Source organism: Phyllobates terribilis, unplaced genomic scaffold (assembly GCF_046119375.1).
Source record: "Phyllobates terribilis strain yellow unplaced genomic scaffold, ASM4611937v1 Scaffold_2__4_contigs__length_985480577, whole genome shotgun sequence".
Lineage (NCBI taxonomy): Eukaryota > Metazoa > Chordata > Amphibia > Anura > Dendrobatidae > Phyllobates > Phyllobates terribilis.
Window position 1 is genome coordinate 857580174 of NW_027362762.1, and position 20548 is coordinate 857600721.

Genomic DNA, 20548 nt, shown 5'->3' on the forward strand with positions numbered 1-20548 from the left:
ACGGTCCAGGACCCCCGGTCGGATAAAAGCTTCTCTTTCTTGGTGGCTAAGCTCCCGAGATCTTCAGAGGGGGATTTCTTGGACCCAGGACCCTCTAATTACAGTGACTACCAATGCCAGTATACGAGGCTGGGGAGCTATGGTGGCCCAGATTCCCTTTCAAGGCAGATGGAGTCCCGAGATCAGTGTCAGATTCTCCAACTTCAGGGAGCTAAAGGCAGTAGAAAAAACGCTCAGAGCGGCAGTCAACCTAATCCAGGGTTCTCGCATCAAGATTCTCTCGGACAACGTGACTACAGTTGCCTTCCTTCGTCATCAAGGAGGTACGAAGGTACACAGCCTAAAACAGATTACAGGCCGAATATTTTTCTGGGCAGAACAACATCTCCTATCACTTTCAGCAATTCACCTGAAAGGCTCAAACAAGCAAGAACCATCCAGAAAGTCAGGTTAGAGAGGGTGGCAACAATTCTGGTGGCCCCTCTGTGGTCCAAAAGGCGTTGGTTCGGGGCCATCACAAAACTTTGCCTACAGGGTCCGGTGATACTTCCACAGGTCAACTACCTTCTCTCTCAAGGCCCCCTGTTCCATCCCAATCCTCAGTGGCTAAACCTGGCAGCCTGGTTACTGAAGCCGAGATCTTAAGATCCAAAGGTCTCTTGGAAGAAGTTATAAAAACTCTTCAACAGAGTAGGAAGCCTGTAACCAATGCTATATACGGAAAAATATGGAAAAAAATCCTAACATGGTACGCCCCCAATATTCCTGATACCTCACATCCCAACATTGCTCGGTTCCTTGAATTTCTACAGAGTGGATTGGAGTTGGGTCTCAAACCCAGCACTCTTAAGGTACAGATTTCAGCCCTAAGTTCTATATTCGACCAAGATTTGGCCTCTCATAGGTGGATCAAGAGATTCATAACTTTAGCACTCAGACTTCACCCAAGAATTCAGTCTCAGGTCCCATCCTAGGATCTAAATGTGGTGCTCAAGGGTTTAACCCTCTCTCCCTTTGAGCTTCTATCCTCTAGCACAATACAGACTCTCTCTCATAAGACTGCCTTCTTAGTGGCCATCACTTCAGCATGGAGAGCTGCCTTCTTAGTGGCCATCACTTCAGCACGGAGAGTAGGAGAACTACAGGCCCTTTCCATCAGAGAACCTTACATGAATGTGACCGAAGATAGAATTACGCTTCGCCTGGACCCTTCCTTTCTCCCAAAGGTAGTTACGGATTTCCATCGTTCCCAGGAAGTCATCCTTCCCTCCTTCTGCCAGAAACCTTCTAATTCAGAGGAAGCAGAGTTCCACCTCCTAGATGTCCGCAGAGTTGTCCTTTTATTATCTTCAAGAAACTGAGTCTTGGAGATTGGATGGGAACCTATTTATACAACACTCAGGGCAGAACAGAGGAAGGAAGGCAGGTAAATCCACTATAGCAAACTGGATCAAAAAGGCAATTGGGGAAGACTATAACAACCAACAGATGAATCCACTGATTGCCTTAAAGGCTCCACATCAGATCCACATCAACTTCATGGGCCGAAAGAGCGGGCGCTTCTACAGAGTAGATTTTCAGGGCAGCTACATGGTCTTCCCTTCATACGTTTTCCAAACATTATAGATTAGACTTATCATCCACTAGGGATTTAGCCTTTGGTAGAAAAGTTATACAAGCTATTGTCCCTCCCTAATAAAATATCGTTGGTATTCCTCCAATGCTGTCGTGGAAGGCGTATTGAGAAAATAGAATTAGTCCTTACCGGTAATTCGGTTTCTAGAAGCCTTCCACGACAGCACGAATTTCCCTCCCTATGGATTCCAAATAACTGTCAGGTAACCATTTTTCCAGGTGATCTTGGTAAACACTGGGGATTGACGGTGAGAGGGGCTTTTAAACTCTATGCTTCTAGAAACCGAATTACCGGTAAGGACTAATTCTACTTAACACACTGTCGTAAAAGGGCTTTGGGGAGACCTGCAGCTGGCATAGTCGCCCCAGTAACAGGACAAATTTACCCTAACTGCACTAAAATCTAACAACTCCGGCAACATCTCTCTCAGCACCAGGCGATCACCAGGTGTCAATGCTTCCTATATTGTATACAAAACGCTCATTCAGAACAATGTATACGGCAATCATTAATGATGAGATGGTTTATTACTATATGGGGATTCTGGCTGTGTCTGACAGCCAGCTCCTGACTCCTGCAGCTGATGACTCGGCGGGGAGGTTCTAAAAGATTTGTATGTATGTATGTGTGTATATGTATGTATGTGTGTATATGTATGTATAATGTGTGTGTACAGTACAGACCACAAGTTTGGACACACCTTGTCATTTAAAGATTTTTCTGTATTTTCATGACTTTGAAAATTGTACATTCACACTGAAGGCATCAAAACTATGAATTAACACATGTGGAATTATATACTTAACAAAAAAAGTGTGAAACAACTGAAAATATGTCTTATATTCTAGGTTCTTCAAAGTAGCCACCTTTTGCTTTGATGACTGCTTTGCACACTCTTGGCATTCTCTTGATGAGCTTCAAGAGGTAGTCACCGGAAATGGTTTTCACTTCACAGCTGTGCCCTGTCAGGTTTAATAAGTGGGATTTCTTGCCTTATAAATGGGGTTGGGACCATCAGTTGTGTTGTGCAGAAGTCAGGTGGATACACAGCTGATAGTCCTACTGAATAGACTGTTAGCTGCTTTTTTCTTGCCATAATACAAATTCTAAGTAAAGAAAAACGAGTGGCCATCATTACTTTAAGAAATGAAGGTCAGTCAGTCCGAAAAATTTGGGAAAACTTTGAAAGTGTCCCCAAGTGCAGTTGCAAAAACCATCAAGCGCTACAAAGAAACTGGCTCACATGAGGACCGCCCCAGTAAAGGAAGACCAAGAGTCACCTCTGCTTCTGAGGATAAGTTTATCCGAGTCACCAGCCTCAGAAATTGCAGGTTAACAGCAGCTCAGATTAGAGACCAGGTCAATGCCACACAGAGTTCTAGCAGCAGATACATCTCTTCAACAACTGTTAAGAGGAGACTTTGTGCAGCAGGCCTTCATGGTAAAATAGCTACTAGGAAACCACTGCTAAGGACTGGCAACAAGCAGAAGAGACTTGTTTGGGCTAAAGAACACAAGGAATGGACATTAGACCAGTGGAAATCTGTGCTTTGGTCTGATAACTCCAAATTTGAGATCTTTGGTTCCAATCACCGTGTCTTTGTGCGACGCAGAAAAGGTGAACGGATGGACTCTACATGCCTGGTTCCCACCGTGAAGCATGGAGGAGGAGGTGTGGGGGTGCTTTGCTGGTGACACTGTTGGGGATTTATTCAAAATTGAAGGCATACTGAACCAGCATGGCTACCACAGCATCTTGCAGCGGCATCCTATTCCATCTGGTTTGCATTTAGTTGGACCATCATTTATTTTTCCGCAGGACAATGACCCCAAACACACCTCCAGGCTGTGTAAGGGCTATTTGACCAAGAAGGAGAGTGATGGGGTGCTACGCCAGATGACCTGGTCTCCACAGTCCCCAGACCTGAACCCAATCGAGATGGTTTGGGGTGTGCTGGACCGCAGAGTGAAGGCAAAAGGGCCAACAAGTGCTAAGCATCTCTGGTAACTCCTTCAAGATTGTTGGGAGACCATTTCCGGTGACTACCTCTTGAAGCTCATCAAGAGAATGCCAAGAGTGTGCAAAGCAGTCATCAAAGCAAAAGGTGGCTACTTTGAAGAACCTAGAATATAAGACATATTTTCAGTTGTTTCACACTTTTTTTGTTAAGTACGAGGGTCAGTCAGTAAGTAATGCCTCCTATTTTTTTTCTCCTTTTAATTGGCAAGAAATTCAAATGCCATTACATAGGTTGAAAACCACAACATTAACGATTAATTTGTCACTTTTCAATATAATCTCCATCCATTTCCACAGTCTTGGTCCACCGTTTAACAAGGGCATGTATTCCAGCATGGTAAAAAACATTCTTGGGACCCACCGTGCACAAACTTTCCTGTATCCCAGTTGTCCAATAATTGTCATCACACTGCCTTTACTGAGGCAGATAATGCCGCACAGTTCATCTGCAGTCACCCGGCGGTCACCACGAATGATGTCATCGACTCGCTGAATGTTGCTTGGAGTCACTGCGGTTACTGGCCTGCCACTCCGCATTTTGTCAGCCAACGGTGATGGCCCTTCAGCTGTGTTACAGCGACGAACCCATCGTCTAACAGTACTGACATCCACTGTTGCATCACCGTACACATTTTTCAGTCTCTCATTAATTCGAATGGGCGTTTCACCTTCTGCATGCAAGAATTCAATCACAGAACGTTGTCTAATACGAACATCGATGTCAGACATTTTGCAAACGGATACAGTCCTGCCACCTGTTGGTGCAGGAAGTTGCAATTGCTGTGGATTGGAGAAGGTTTGAGGAATTGTGCCAAATTCAAATATTTAACATAACTACCTTAGTTAAGGAGAAAAAAAATAGGAGGCATTACTTATTGACTGACCCTCGTATATAATTCCACATATGTTAATTCATAGTTTTGATGCCTTCAGTGTGAATGTACAATTTTCAAAGTCATGAAAATACGGAAATTTCTTTAAATGAGAAGGTGTGTCCAAACTTTTGGTCTGTATGTATGTACGTGCATCTCACTAAATTAGAAGATCATCAAAAAGTTAATTTATTTCAGTTCTTCAATACAAAAAGTGAAACTCCTATATTATATGGAGTCATTATAAACAGAGTGATCTATTTCAAGTGTTTATTTCTGTTAATGATTATTGCTTACAGCCAATGAAAACACAAGTCATTATCTCAGTAAATTAGAATACTTTATAACGGCTTGAAAAATTGTTTTTAAAAGCCGAAATGTTGTCCTACTGAAATGTATGTTCAGTAAATGCCCTCAATACTTGGTCGGCGCTCCTTTTGCATCAATTACTGCATCAATGCGGCGTGGCATGGAGGCGATCAGCCTGTGGCACTGCTGAGGTGTTATGGAAGCCCAGGTTGCTTTGATAGCAGCCTTCAGCTAATCTGCATTGTTGGGTCTGGTGTTTCTCATCTTCCTCTTGACAATACCCCATAGAAATCTATGGGGTTAAGGACAGGCGAGTTTGCTGCCAATCAAGCACAGTGATACTGTTGTTTGTAAACCAGGTATTGGTACTTTTGGCAGTGTGGACAGGTGCCAAGTCCTGCTGGAGAATGACATTTCCATCTTCAAAAAGCTTGTCGGCAGAGGGAAGCATGAAGCGCTCTAAAATTTCCTGGTAGACGGCTGCGCTGACTTCTGGACAACTGTCAAGTCTGCAGTCTTCCCCATGATTGTGGAGCCTACTGAAACAGACTAAGGGATCTTTCTAAATGCTCAGGAAGCTTTTGCAGGTGTGTTTTGGTAATTATTTTAACTTACTGAGATAATGACTTTTGTGTTTTCATTGACTGTAAGCCATAATCATCAACATTAACAGAAATAAACACTTAAAATAGATCACTCTGTAATGATTCTATGAGTTTCACGTTTTGTATTGAAGTGAAATAAATTAACTTTTTGATGATTTTGTAAATTAGTGAGATGCACGTGTGTGTGTGTGTGTGTATATGTATGTATGTATATTTTTTTATATTTATCCAATTTTTTTTTATTTATTTTTTTTAAAGAGAGCCACTGTTGGTTTTATTGATTATTTCTTGCCACTCCCCCATTGAGAGAAAAAAAGTAAAACTATATGTAAAATGTATTTTAGTGGTATTAATTTACATTTTTCCGTTATCGGCAAGAAAAGTAAAAGATAAAAAAAAAAAAACAGATCTAAAAATTAGGCCCCATGTAACACACACAAATCAGGCAAACAATATTTCAATCCCTGAACAAGAAAACTTTTAGGGCTCTTAAAGCTTCATGTATAACCACCCAAAACCCCCAATAACCTGCTTATTTAAGTCCCGCTGCTTACTTGAGTATTTTTCTTTTCTGTTTTTATTTTTCAAGTCCGCCGTGTGGGTCCAGAGATATAGGCTTTTTTGTGTCAATCTTTTAATTATTTTTTTTTTTTTTAAATCAAGGGAGCTTGGCTTACATAATTCTCTGGGGGCGTGTTTTTAGTCTGCTCTGCATAGTTATCCTGTGAACACTGCCCTCTTGGTAAAGACCATAATAACCAAGTTAAAAAAAAAAAAAGGCCCATATCTCTGCAATTGTATGCTGGATTTATAGAAAAACTGAGAGCAGAATACTCTGGAGCAGCAGGAATAAAAGAGCTAATACTGCCCACTTATGTCCTTGTGACATCTCCTCTGTAAGCAGGTTAAGCTGCATAGTCCTTCTGACTGCAGAAATCTGCTTTACTTACATAATTGACTCATTCAGCACTTATTCTAATGTTACACAGAGGCCAATAGAGTGTGATATGATTTTCTCGGAGGTGGCGTGTAAAAAAAAAAAAAATAAAAAATAATAATAATAATAATTTCTCCACCTTGTGGATTCAGTCTGTCCATCCAAATGACTTAAATGGCCGAGTGAGATCCGAATATTGGAGGCAAATCATTCATGCTGTGATTTTTTTTTTTTTTTTTTTTTTTATTTATCCCCCCCTCCCCTTCACCCCTCGAACCACTCGGTCCTAGGAAAAAATCGGATGTGTGTACTACCTCATTAATTAACATGGGGACTTTAAAATGACAGAGAGCACTCATTTTTTTTTTTTTTTTTTTATAAAAAAGACTATTCTGATAGTGACATTCTAATAGTTGATTTCTATTTCGGCTATTATTATATATGATCTTCAATCTTTGCATATTGTGGTGAAAATATAATTTAAGATTTTCCCAGATGTTATGACTTTTTTCTATACTGTAGCAGGAATCACTAGAGTAATTAATTCTTATTTGCGATCATCTCTATTCACATGTCCTGTAGTTATTTCCATTTTTCATCTGTCTTTGCTCCATTATCAATGGATCAATGGATTCATTGTATCTTTCTTTATTTTTAATACTGGATCCATTACAAATGGATGGGAACAAAGCCTAAAGCCGTACATATTAGAATAACATCAGCAGAACTTGCGATATTGACCGGTAGTCTGTGTATGGTGGTCTTGGATCTCTCCCGACAGATGATGCGGGGGGCGAAAAGGATGCGGTCAAGCCTGATTCTTTTGTTCTCCAGGAGAAAAGCTTCTGACAGGTGACTGGATGCAGCTGTCTCATAGAGAGCATGTGAGCTCTTGGCCGTGTATGGGGGACTCCTTAGAGAGCACATGAGCTCTTGGCAGTGTATGGGGGACTCCTTAGAGAGCACATAAGCTCTTGGCCGTGTATGGGGGACTCCTTAGAGAGCACATAAGCTCTTGGCCGTGTATGGGGGACTCCTTAGAGAGCACATAAGCTCTTGGCCGTGTATGGGGGACTCCTTAGAGAGCACATGAGCTCTTGGCCGTGTATGGGGGACTCCTTAGAGAGCACATGAGCTCTTGGCCATGTATGGGGGACTCCTTAGAGAGCACATGAGCTCTTGGCCGTGTATGGGGGACTCCTTAGAAAGCACATAAGCTCTTGGCCGTGTATGGGGGACTCCTTAGAGAGCACATGAGCTCTTGGCCGTGTATGGGGGACTCCTTAGAGAGCACATGAGCTCTTGGCCGTGTATGAGGGACTCCTTAGACAGCACATGAGCTCTTGGCCGTGTATGGGGGACTTCTTAGAGAGCACATGAGCTCTTGGCCGTGTATGGGGGACTTCTTAGACAGCACTTGAGCTCTTGGCAGTGTATGGGGGACTTCTTAGACAGCACTTGAGCTCTTGGCAGTGTATGGGGGACTTCTTAGACAGCACATGAGCTCTTGGCCGTGTATGGGGGATTTCTTAGAGAGCACATGAGCTCTTGGCCGTGTATGGGGGACTTCTTAGAGAGCACATGAGCTCTTGGCCGTGTATGGGGGACTCCTTAGAGAGCACATGAGCTCTTGGCCGTGTATAGGGGACTCCTTAGAGAGCACATGAGCTCTTGGCCGTGTATAGGGGACTCCTTAGAGAGCACATGAGCTCTTGGCCATGTATGGGGGACTTCTTAGAGAGCACATGAGCTCTTGGCCGTGTATGGGGGACTCCTTAGAGAGCACATGAGCTCTTGGCCGTGTATAGGGGACTCCTTAGAGAGCACATGAGCTCTTGGGAGTGGGCTGTTGTCTGCAGAATTATTTAGCAGACAGTTATCTGTTGTTGTGGGGGCTTAACTGGTCTCATTGCTCGGTGTGGGTCCGATCACACTTCTCAAACTGTCTCTTCCAGGATTCCCATACATTTTCTGTGTACTCTTGCAGTTTGTTTTCTGTCCATCCACAATAGTCTTACTAGCCCCTGATGGATCTCTCCAAGCCGGTAAACAAGCATTTGATTTAGGTCACCACTTGGGGAAGTCGCCTTGTGTCATTCACCTCTTCCTGTAAGTGACTTCCAGCGCTTCCTTATTTTTTAGTCTTGCTGAATGTCTGTTGAAACACTGGTATGACTTTTTCTTTCTGACTCTTCCTGTTATGACTTGAGTGCTGGTGAAGCCTTGTCTGCCTCTTATGTTATAACTGGGATGGTCATAATTTGAGCACTTTCGAAAATACATGGTAATTTAGCATTAGACAGTCAACCTACACAGTAATGTTTTGGTTTATAAAAGGAAACTACTGACCCACTAGTGAAACTTATTGTTGTGGTTGAGCACTGGGAACCTTTGTATTTGTGATCCATGGGATCCCAGTGGTTCTGCCATCACCAATCTAATTATACATGGGTGATGCATATTTTGGACTGTAGTTTCCCTCAAAAGTAACAGTCTACCTGAAGATTTCAGTCTGTGGATTTAATGTAAGAATAAGTGACCCGATGTTCTTTATAGTCAACTCTCGTTGATTTCAAAATGTGTCCCTTTAAAGGGAATCTGTCGCCACTTTGGAGTTATCAGACCTCTACTATGGCCATACAGGGTATAGAAAAGTAAATCTACACATATCTGTATGGCCCATAGTAGAGGTCTGAATGCAGAGAAATGTAGTTTTATCTCCTTGGTTTTTCACAGGCTGGACGCCAAGCTATCCCCTGGACGCCAAGCTATCCCCGCCCATCTGCTTATTATTCCACCAAATCCCCGCCTATATACACGTTTATCATATTTCCCCCCCTCCCCTTGGGACGCCAAGCCTGTGAAAAACAAAGAAGATAACACTACATTTCTCTGCATTCAGACCTCTATGGGCCATACAGATATGTGTAGATTTACTTTTCTATACCCTGTATGCCCATAGTAGAGGCCTGATAACTCCAAAGTTGTGACAGATTCTCTTTTAAGGATGATATCAGTCATAATGACACTAGAGATTTCATACACCCTTGTATGATATAATGGCTAGATCCAGCAGGTAGTTACTCTACATGTACTCTTTAGTCAGATTCTCGATGCGTTTTCTCCAGGACCTACTCAATGGGTCTACACAAAACAGACAGCACATGAATACAAAACTGAATAAACCAGAATGTAAAACCCCTCTGGTTTTTCACTGATGAAACAGACAAGTTTTTCATTGTTCCTCCTAATACAGCCTTAAAAGTGGCCAGTGTTTGCACCTTTTTGTGTCCTGTTGCTCCTCCGTAATAGGTTGTTTTTTTTTTTTAAATCCACAATATAGTTCCAGGGATGTGAGACTTTTATTTAGTGCTAATTTTGATTTTCTTTGAAAGGGGCATGACTTGCAGGATAATTATGATCAGCCTTAAGACACGCCCCCCAGAAAATCCTGAAAGCCGAGCCCCCTTGGTAAAGAACATAAAAATTAGCACTGACTTAAACTGCTCATATTTCTGGAATTGTATTGCAGTTATAGAAAAAAACCAGAATATTTGGTGGAGTAGCTGGAATGAAATAAAAGCAAAAACTGACCACTTTTGACCTGGTGACAGGTGGTCTTTAATGAAAGAGAAACCCCTAAAGGTGATTTGATATTTGAATTACTTATAATTTTAAAATTGTTTTTGCTTGATCATTTTGGTGCCATACATTACATCTTCAGATTTGAGTAGCAGTTTACGGCGCATGTATGGATACACGTTATGTAAAAATAGCATTCACAATTCTTGAGGCAGTTACTAAAGGGAGATCGATCAAGTAAAATGCCGATATCCCTGATATCATGTTCTCAGCGGCACAGTTGTGGCGCAGAACAGCCTTTCATCCAGACTTGGCCATCTCCCTGTTATGTGCCTATGTGGAATTTCAAGGCAGTGGTGGAGAGGGTAGCGGAGCTGGTCAGTCTGGCCATGCCAACACCTAATTTGCATAATCCCTTAAACCTTTTCCTGAAATGTTAATTAGATTTTGGAACACGAGTTATGATTCTTCTTAAGGCCAGCTGTCCTACATGGAGATGTTCTTACTTCACTACATCATTTTGCACTTATAGACCCAACTTCAAGGGTTTGTCAGTGACTTCACAGTTAATAGCAAATAAAGTGTAGTAGTTGACAGCTACCACCAAGCTATTATTTCTGTCCCCTACGTCGCTTACATCCGGCTGGAGTAGATTTCAGCTGGTGCTTGGTGTTGGATCCCCACTGATCTAAAGTTGGTATCCCAAGGATAGGTCATCAATTGTCAAGTCCTCGATAGCCTCCTTAATAAAGTTACTATTTAAGTCAGCAGGTTATCTGAGTGAAGCATGGCCATTAGTTATACTGCATTGGCTTCCTATCCAGTGTCTGAACTGCATGATAACTTTGGTTGGGACACATGTCACACAGCCACACAGCCAAAGGTGGCACTCAAGTTGCCAGAAATGAACACCTGACTGATTTCTGCCACCTTGCATGTTGCGGTAGCTTGCATATTCCAATGTGACCACATTCATTACATTCTGATCCTTAGTCACGCTGCCTGTGTTCAGGCCAAAGACGACTTGTAGCCTCCAGCCTTTTAAGGTTTGTCTTTTCATCTTGTCTTCAGGAGCGCACTGCTCCCTTGTTAATTGATTGGCAGTTCGGACCAGCGGCATAGTTGAACTGCTAGCACAAACTGTGCTTTCTCCATTGCTGCAAGCAGGGGTACTGAAGCCAAGGCAGCTTCAGCTTCAGAGCAGCTTTCACAGGCTCTATAGCAAAGAACTTGAAAGCGCTTCGCTCCTTGGCCAAACTAGCCACCTGCTAGTAGACTGAAGAAGTAGCTAGTAACCTAAGCAATGAGCCGTAAACTATCACCTTTAAAAATCCCTCAGTTTTTGAAAACGGAGAGGATTTCTAATGATTAGTAAATTGCAAAGATGCTTGCAATTTTAGCCATTTATGAAGATGAGACACCCCCTTTTAAAGTTGTTGACTGAAGTAAGCTGTGTACTGTGTGTTATCACATAGCCAGCAGTGTATAGCTCTGAAGGCTGCAGAATTGTGAATACAGCTCCTGCTTATGGTACTAGCATTCAGGATCAGTATACTACACTGCTCAAAAAAATAAAGGGAACACTCAAATAACACATCCTAGATCTGAATGAATGAAATATTCTCATTGAATACTTTGTTCTGTACAAAGTTGAATGTGCTGACAACAAAATCACACAAAAATCATCAATGGAAATCAAATTTATTAACCAATGGAGGCCTGGATTTGGAGTCACCCCCAAAATTAAAGTGGAAAAACACACTACAGGCTGATCCAACTTTGATGTAATGTCCTTAAAACAAGTCAAAATGAGTCTCAGTATTGTGTGTGGCCTCCACGTGCCTGTATGACCTCCCTACAATGCCTGGGCATGCTCCTGATAAGGTTGCGGATGGTCTCCTGTGGGATCTCCTCCCAGACCTGGACTAAAGCATCCGCCAACTCCTGGACAGTCTGTGGTGCAACGTGACGTTGGTGGATGGAGCAAGACACGATGTCCCAGATGTGCTCAATCGGATTCAGGTCTAGGGAACGGGCGGCCAGTCCATGGCTTCAATGCCTTCATCTTGCAGGAACTGCTGACACACTCCAGCCACATGAGGTCTGGCATTGTCCTGCATTAGGAGGAACCCAGGGCCAACCGCACCAGCATATGGTCTCACAAGGGGTCTGGGGATCTCCTCTCGGTACCTAATGGCAGTCAGGCTACCTCTGGCGAGCACATGGAGGGCTTTGCGGCCCTCCAAAGAAATGCCACCCCACACCATTACTGACCCACTGCCAAACCGGTCATGCTGAAGGATGTTGCAGGCAGCAGATCGCTCTCCATGGCGTCTCCAGACTCTGTCACGTCTGTCACATGTGCTCAGTGTGAACCTGCTTTCATCTGTGAAGAGCACAGGGCGCCACTGGCGACTTTGCCAATCCTGGTGTTCTGTGGCAAATGCCAAGCATCCTGCACGGTGTTGGGCTGTGAGCACAACCCCCATCTGTGGACATCGGGCCCTCATACTACCCTCATGGAGTTAGGTTTCTAACTGTTTGTGCAGAGACATACACATTTGTGGACTGCTGGAGGTCATTTTGCAGGGCTCTGCCAGTGCTCCTCCTGTTCCTCCTTGCACAGAGGCGGAGGTAGCGGTCCTGCTGCTGGATTGCTGCCCTCCTACGGCCCCCTCCACGTCTCCTGGTGTACTGGCCTGTCTCCTGATAGCGCCTCTAGCCTCTGGACACTACGCTGACAGACAAAGCAAACCTTCTTGCCACAGCTCGCATTGATGTGCCATCCTGGATGAGCTGCACTACCTGAGCAACTTCTGTGGGTTGTAGAGTCCGTCTCATGCTACCACGAGTGTGAAAGCACAACCAATATTCAAAAGAGACCAAAACATCAGCCAGAAAGCATTGGTACTGAGATGTGGTCTGTGATCCCCACCTGCAGAACCACTCCTTTATTGAGGGTGTCTTGATAATTGCCAATAATTTCCATCTATTGTCTATTCCATTTGCACAACAGCATGTGAAATTGATTGTCAATCAGTGTTGCTTCCTAAGTGGACAGTTTGATTTCACAGAAGTTTGATTTACTTGGAGTTATATTCTGTTTAAGTGTTCCCTTTATTTTTTTGAGCAGTGTACTTGTAATGTGGTTACATACAAGGTTACTTACTTTTATTTAGAGTACAGTAATTCTGTCTATATGGTTCATTAAAATTGTATTACAAGGATCACAGCTTTGTTGGTGGTAATGGGATAGTTTTGACATCGTATGGAGTTATTTTTGTATATAAATATTGTGGGTCCAAATTTATTTTTTTTTAGGTTCACATTGGAGCTAAAGGATTTGTAAAAGACTCTGTTACTCAGAAGGGGATCGAGAATGCGACTGTATCTGTATCCGGTATTAACCACAACATTACCACTGGGGCGCTGGGAAACTTCCAGAGATTGCTAGCTCCGGGGACCTACAATATCACTGCCTCAGTCACTGGGTAAGAACACTTATGTACTTGGAGAGGAGGTCTAAGAGCAAAGGTATAAATGCAGACCGGATAATGGCACCAGAATTGCCAGCCTCATAGTTACATAGTTACATAGTTAGTAAAGCCGAATAAAGACTTGCGTCCATCAAGTTCGACCTGTTAGTTCTGTAATTGCTAAAGTTGATCCAGAGGAGGGCAAAAACCCCAAATGATTTAGCCAATCTTCACCTGAGGAAAAATTCCCTCCCGACTCTGAAACCAGCAGTCAGAATAAATCCCTGTATCAACCTACTATTTTATTCTATTTTTAAGTATATGCAGAAATCTGCCTGGCATCTAGAAATGCATCCAGTCCCCGCTTGAACTGGTGTAGTGAATCCGACATTACCGTCTCCTCACTCAGTGAATTCCATATTCTCACTGCTCTTACCGTAAAGAACCCCTTCCTATGCTGGTGCTGAAACCTTTTCTCTTCCAGTCTTAGTGAATGCCCTCTTGTTACCGTAATATCCCTCCTTTTGAACAAATCCCGGGCAAGGTCTCTATACTGTCCCCTAACATATTTGTACACATTTATTATGTCCCCCCTCAACCTTCTCTTTTCCAGGCTGAATAGTCCTAGTTTTGCCAACCTCTCTGGGTATTGCAGTCCCTCCATTCCCCTTATTAATTTTGTTGCCCTCCTTTGTACCTTTTCAAGCTCATTTATATCCTTTCTATATATTGGGGCCCATAACTGAGCACAGTATTCCAAGTGTGGTCTGACCAGTGCTGTGTACAGTGGAAGAACAATGTTCTCCTCCTTTGCAGCTATACCTCTTCTGATACATCCCATTACCCTGTTTGCCCTTACAGCAGCGGCCTGACTTTGGGCACTCCAATTTAGTTTGCTATCAATCAAGATGCCCAAGTCCTTCTCCATCTCTGAATTCCCCAATGGTTTCTCATTCAGTGAGTACTGGTGACTTCCATTTTTCCTTTCCATATGTATGACCTTACATTTCTCCTCGTTAAACCTCATTTGCCATTTAATGCTCCACCTACCCAGCTTATCCAAATCCCTCTGTAGGTCTGCACTGTCCTCTTTTGTATTAATTGTTTTACATAACTTTGTGTCATCTGCAAATATTGATATTTTACTATTTATCCCGTTGACTATGTCGTTAATAAAGATATTAAATAACATTGGGCCTAGTACAGACCCCTGTGGTACCCCACTAGTGACGCTTACCCAATCTGAGTATATTCCATTTATAACCACCCTCTGCCTTCTATCCTTTAGCCAGTTAGCTACCCACTTGCAGACATTTTCCCCCAGCCCCATCATTCTCATTTTGTATACCAACCTATTATGTGGCACGCTATCGAACGCTTTTGAGAAGTCGAGATACACGACATCCACTGGTTCCCCCTGATCTACTCGAGAGCTCACCTCCTCGTAGAAGTCAATCAGGTTTGTTTGGCAGGAGCGATTGATTCCTCATGAATCCGTGTTGGTTCGGGGTTAATAGATTATTAGCGTCAAGATGCTCCATGATTGCCTCATTAATAAAGCCTTCAAAAATTTTGCCCACAACGGACGTCAGACTCACCGGCCGATAGTTTCCGGCGTCACTTTTCGCTCCCTTTTTGAATATTGGCACTACATTCGCCTGTCGCCAATCAAGTGGTACAGACCCAGTCTCAACAGAGTCCTTAAATATAAGATATAACGGTCTGTCTATCACATGACTTAGTTCCCTTAGTACCCGTGGGTGTATGCCATCAGGTCCTGGTGATTTGTTTATTTTAATGTTACTGAGGCGTTTCTGTACCCCAGCTTGGGTTAGATTTGTCATACTTAGTGGAGGATTAAGCTTGTCACTTCTCATTTCTCCTGTTAGTTCTTTTTCCTTTGTGAAAGTTGACGAAAAAAATTTATTTAATAGATTAGCTTTATCCTCATCTTTCTCTATGATTTTGCCTTCATCACTTTTTATCGGTCCAATATTATCCGATTTAATCCTTTTACTATTTATATACGTAAAGAACAGTTTGGGATTTGATCTACTTTCCCTAGCAATACGTCTCTCTGTTTCCTCCTTCGCTATTTTTATTTGTTTTTTGCAGGTTCTCGTTTTTTCTTTGTAACACATTAGTGCCTCCTTGCTGTTTTCCTGTTTTAATCTCTTGAATGCCTCTTTTTTGCTATTTAACGCCCCTTTTACGTTCTTATTCAACCATATTGGTTTCCTCTTATTTCTGGCCCTTTTATTCCCATACGGTATATACCTCTCGCACTGAGTATTCAGAATTCTTTTGAAGGTTTCCCATTTACTATTCGTATTTCCTTGATTAAGAACTTTGTCCCAGTCTATAAGTTGAAGGTTTTCTTTCAGCTGATCAAACTTCGCCCTCCTAAAGTTTAATGTTTTAGTTGTTCCCTTATTGATAACCCTACTGAAGGGCATTTTGAAATTGATAATATTATGATCGCTATTACCTAGGTGCCCCCCTATCTGTACCTCAGTTATTCTATCAGGCCTATTAGTCAATATTAAGTCCAACACGGCCTTCCCTCTCGTTGGTTCCTGCACTAGTTGGGAGAGATAATTATCCTTGATATTTGTCAAGAACCTTTTTCCTTTCTGCGATCTACAGGTTTCTGTTTCCCAGTCAATATCCGGGTAGTTGAAGTCCCCCATTACAATCACCTCATTATGTTTTGCTACTTTGTCTATTTGTCCTAATAGCAGTTTCTCATTCTCCTCTGTTATATTGGGTGGCTTATAGCAGACCCCCAGTAATATTTTATTATTATTTTTTGCCCCCTCTATCTCTACCCACATGGACTCGACCCCCTCTTCTCCCTCTCCTATATCTTCCCTTAGTCTGAGCTTTAGACGTGACTTTACATATAAGCAGACTCCTCCGCCCTTCCCCTGTTTCCGGTCCCTTCTAAATAAACTATAATCTGTTAAATTTACCGCCCAGTCGTAGCTATCGTCTAGCCAAGTCTCTGTTATACCTACGATGTCATACCTCTCCTCCGATATAAGCGCCCGCAGCTCATCCGCCTTATTGGTCAGGCTTCTTGCGTTGGTCAGCATGCAAGATAAAACTTTGAGGTTATTTAGCATCCTATTCTTCTCTAACGATCTAACTGTACTATCCCCACCCCCCTCTCCACCCTCATTATATTCACTTCTCCCCTTCCCCCTTGCTTGCCTCACATCCCACCTATTTCCTTGGTTTCCCCCCCCCCCGTCTCTAGTTTAAAAACTCCTCCAACCTATTAGCCATCTTCTTCCCCAGCACTGCTGCACCCTCCCCATTGAGGTGCAGCCCGTCCCTACGGTAGAGCCTGTAGCCGACAGCGAAGTCGGCCCAGTTCTCCATGAACCCAAACCCTTCTGCCTTGCACCAACTCTTTAGCCACTTATTCACCTCCCTAACCTCCCGTTGGCGCTCCTGTGTGGCTCGCGGGATTGGTAGTATTTCTGAGAAAACTACCTTGGAGGTCCTTGCCCTAAGCTTCCTACCTAGATCCCTGAAATCATTTTTAAGGACCCTCCATCTACCACTCACTTTGTCATTGGTGCCAATGTGGACCATGACCGCTGGGTCTTCGCCAGCCCCACCCAGTAACCTGTCAACCCGATCCGCGATGTGCCGGACTCGAGCGCCAGGGAGGCAGCACACCGTTCGGCGATCCCGGTCTTTGTGACAGATTGCCCGGTCTGTCCCCCTAATAATAGAGTCACCCACTACCAGGACCTGTCTAGCCTGCCCTACACTTCCCCCCTCCCCCTCATTACTGGAGCATACACTCCCCCGGCGGTCAGAGGATCTGTCGTGCTCCAATAATGCCGGTTCTGAACCAGCCTTCCTATACTTCTTCCCTCTATCCCTTCTAACTGTTACCCAGCTCCCTGCCTGTTCAGCCTGCGCTTCCCCACTAAGCTCCACCCCCAGTGTTGACCCATTGAGTGTCTGCTCGGTGAGCAGCAAACTCCGTTCCATGTTGTCGATGCTCCTCAGTACCGCTATCTGAGCACTTAGATCCAGGATTTGGGCTTCCAAGTGCACGATATGCTCACATCTCTCGCAGCAGTATGGATCCCTGAGCGGTAGCTCAGGGAATGCATACATTGCGCAAGATGTACACTGCACGGCTCCGGCCAACATGGACGTCATTCTAAATATGGGGATACAGTCAGTATATATGTACAAGTACAAAACACAATTATTTATATATAGGTGTATGGACGGGGATCAATTAGGGATGTGCAAGTGTATCGATTAGATATCGGCGCGGGATCAGTTAAGTATGGACGGGGGATCAATTAAGTATCAATTAAGTATGGACGGGGGATCAGCTGAGTGGGTCAGGTGGATTAATTAAGTATGGACGGTGTGTCAATTAACTATGGACTGGGATCAATAAGTATGGACTGGGGAAATAATTAATTGTGGACTGGGGAATCAATTAATTATGGACAGGGGGTTTAATTAAATAGGATGGGGGTAAAGCAAATAAATAGGTATGGACGGTGGGTCAATTAACTAAGGACTGGGGATCAATAAGTATCAATAATATCAATAAATATGGACTGGGGAAATAATTAATTGTGGTCTGGGGAATCAATCAATTAATTATGGACAGGGGTTAATTAAATATGGTGGAGGATAAGGCAAATAGATAGGGACTGGGGATGAGTAAAAGTGGACAAGGGGAATCTATTAAATAGGACAAGGGGGATCAATCAATTATGGGCTGGGGGGGTCAATCATTTAAATGTGGTCAGGGGGATCACTTTAATATGGACGGGGGGTGGTCGGGGATCAATTAAATGAGGACGGGGGGGTCAATTTAATGTGGTCAGAGGGATCAGTTAAATATGGACGGGGGTGTTCAGGGGAATCAATTTAAATATGGACGGGGGTGATCAATTAAATATGGACGGGGGGGTAATCAATTAAATATGGACTAGGGAATACAATACAATTACAATACAGATACAAATACAATACAGTACAGTACACACTTGGGTTCAGTAGGGCCGCTTATCGCGGCCTCCTGCCCCTCACTCACCTCCTCTAGGGACGCTGCACGCTATCACAGCGCGCTTGTCCCTCCGGTCGCCTCTTACCGGTCCTCCTGATCACCTCCTGGTCACCACCACCTGGCACCCTCCGCTGGCCGGCACTGCACGCTGCCACAGCGCTCTCTTGCGCTCGTCCCTCCGGTCGCCTCCTACTGGTCCTCCCGGTCCGCTCGGTCACCTCCGCCTGGCTCTCCTTCCTTCCCAGGAGCTCTCTCCACACACAGCACAACTCTTGCAGCACACGGCAGGCTCCGCCTCCACCTCGACTAGAGGGTTGTTTTTATTCTGCTCCTTTCTGCAATTTCTATAAACCATTATTAATAATGCAATTCCACTGGTCAAAGCAGATCTTATATTGGCCTTCGCCACCACTTTCCAAGGGCTTCCCTATGCATAATCTTTTAATTGCATTTCTTTTTCCATGTACAAAAAAGGGTGACGCTCTTAAATGAGCCCCTTTTTTAATCTATATTTGTATGCAAATGTTACTGCTCTAGTCAACTTATGTCATACATATAATGAGGTCTGTGTCAGTGAAATGGCAACCAAAATGTGTGATTATTCACCATGTGCACAACTAGTAGGCAATTTGTATTTTTGATATTGTACTGTTTAACAACTACAGTGCTATCTGTCAGGTTAATAAACCTGAAACCTGAAGATTTCTGGAAATAAAAGTGAGGCTTTGTCTTTCTTTTTGAATCTTAATTGTTTATTTTTCTGCTAAAGTGAGAATAATAACCATACAGCTCAAAATGTACAAAAATACATTTCTAACGTTTGATATATTTTTTTAATGACCAATATAGCCACCCTTCCTTTCAGTAACAATCATAAGCTCCATCCATGGAGTCTACCAGTTTCTTAATCTGCTGACTATCAACTTTTTGGGCAGCACCCACCAGATACCATAAATCTCCCACAAGTTCTCAGTAGGTTTAGGTTATCTGAGAAAGGGGTCTTGTCATTATTATTTCATATCTAAGGCCTTTACTGGCAGCCAAGGAGTGTAGACTTCTATGCTGCGATGGAGCATTGTCCTTCATAAAAATTATGGTTTTCTTGAAAGTTATAGACTTTCTCCTGCACCACTGCTTCAAGAAAGTGTCTCTAAAAACTGGCAGTGGGTTTTGGAGTTTTGAATCCATCTTCAACCTGAAAAGGTCCAACTAGCTCATCTTTAATAATCCCAGCCCGTAGCTGTGCCCACCTCCACCTTGCTGGCGTCTGAGCGGAAGTGGAGGTCTGTGCCTGTTACTGATCCAGCCACATGTATCTGGTGCGTCAAGAGTCATTCTCATCTCCTCAGTCCATAAACCTGTATTTCTTGCCCCAGTCTTGACATTTCCACTTCTGTGTCTTTGTTCAGTGGTGGTCAGGTCTCAGCCCTCCTTACCTCGGCCATGTCCCTGAGCACCTTGTACTTCTGGGCCTCCAGGGAGGTTGCAGTTCTGGAATATGACGGCTCTGGAGGATAATGGCTTCCTGGTCGCTTCACTTTTGATTCTTCTCAGTCTTTGGCAGTTGTCCTGCATCTTTTTTTCCTCACATTTTTGTGACCCTGCTGGCTATTTGCGGCAAATTTTTTGATTGTTCTGTGATCACCCCAGTATCTTAGCAATTTCAGAGTGCTGCGTCCCTCTGTAAGGCTTGTAATAATTTTTGACTTTTCAGAGTCGGTTAAATCTCTCTTTTGGCCCATTTTGCCTGAGAAAAACAAGCTGCCTAATAATTCTGCACACCTTGATAAAGGGTCATTGTATCCTTTATGTACACACATACACCACCCGATCGCTTTACCCAATAAGATGTCCAGTTTATACAGCACAAAGTAGGGAAATCTGCATAAAAATGACAATGTGGTCAAAATTCTCACTGCCTAATTGTTCACACAGTGTAAAGCAGGGATGTCAAACTCAACCACACAGAGGGACAATATTAAAAACTTGGACAAAGTCGTGTGCCAGCCTTGATATATTTATTCAAAAAAATGTCTACAATTGAGAATGTTTTTCCTT

The 20548-nt window shown here is 43.4% G+C and overlaps 1 protein-coding gene across 1 annotated transcript in view; it reads left to right on the forward strand.

Annotated features, from left to right (window-relative positions):
- Positions 1–20548, forward strand: part of CPD (carboxypeptidase D) — a 78656-nt gene that overhangs the window by 28385 nt on the left and 29723 nt on the right. Inside the window, exon 4 of the mRNA XM_073667975.1 lies at positions 13283–13452. Coding sequence (XP_073524076.1) covers positions 13283–13452 — 170 coding nt within the window. The remainder of the gene's footprint in view (positions 1–13282; positions 13453–20548) is intronic.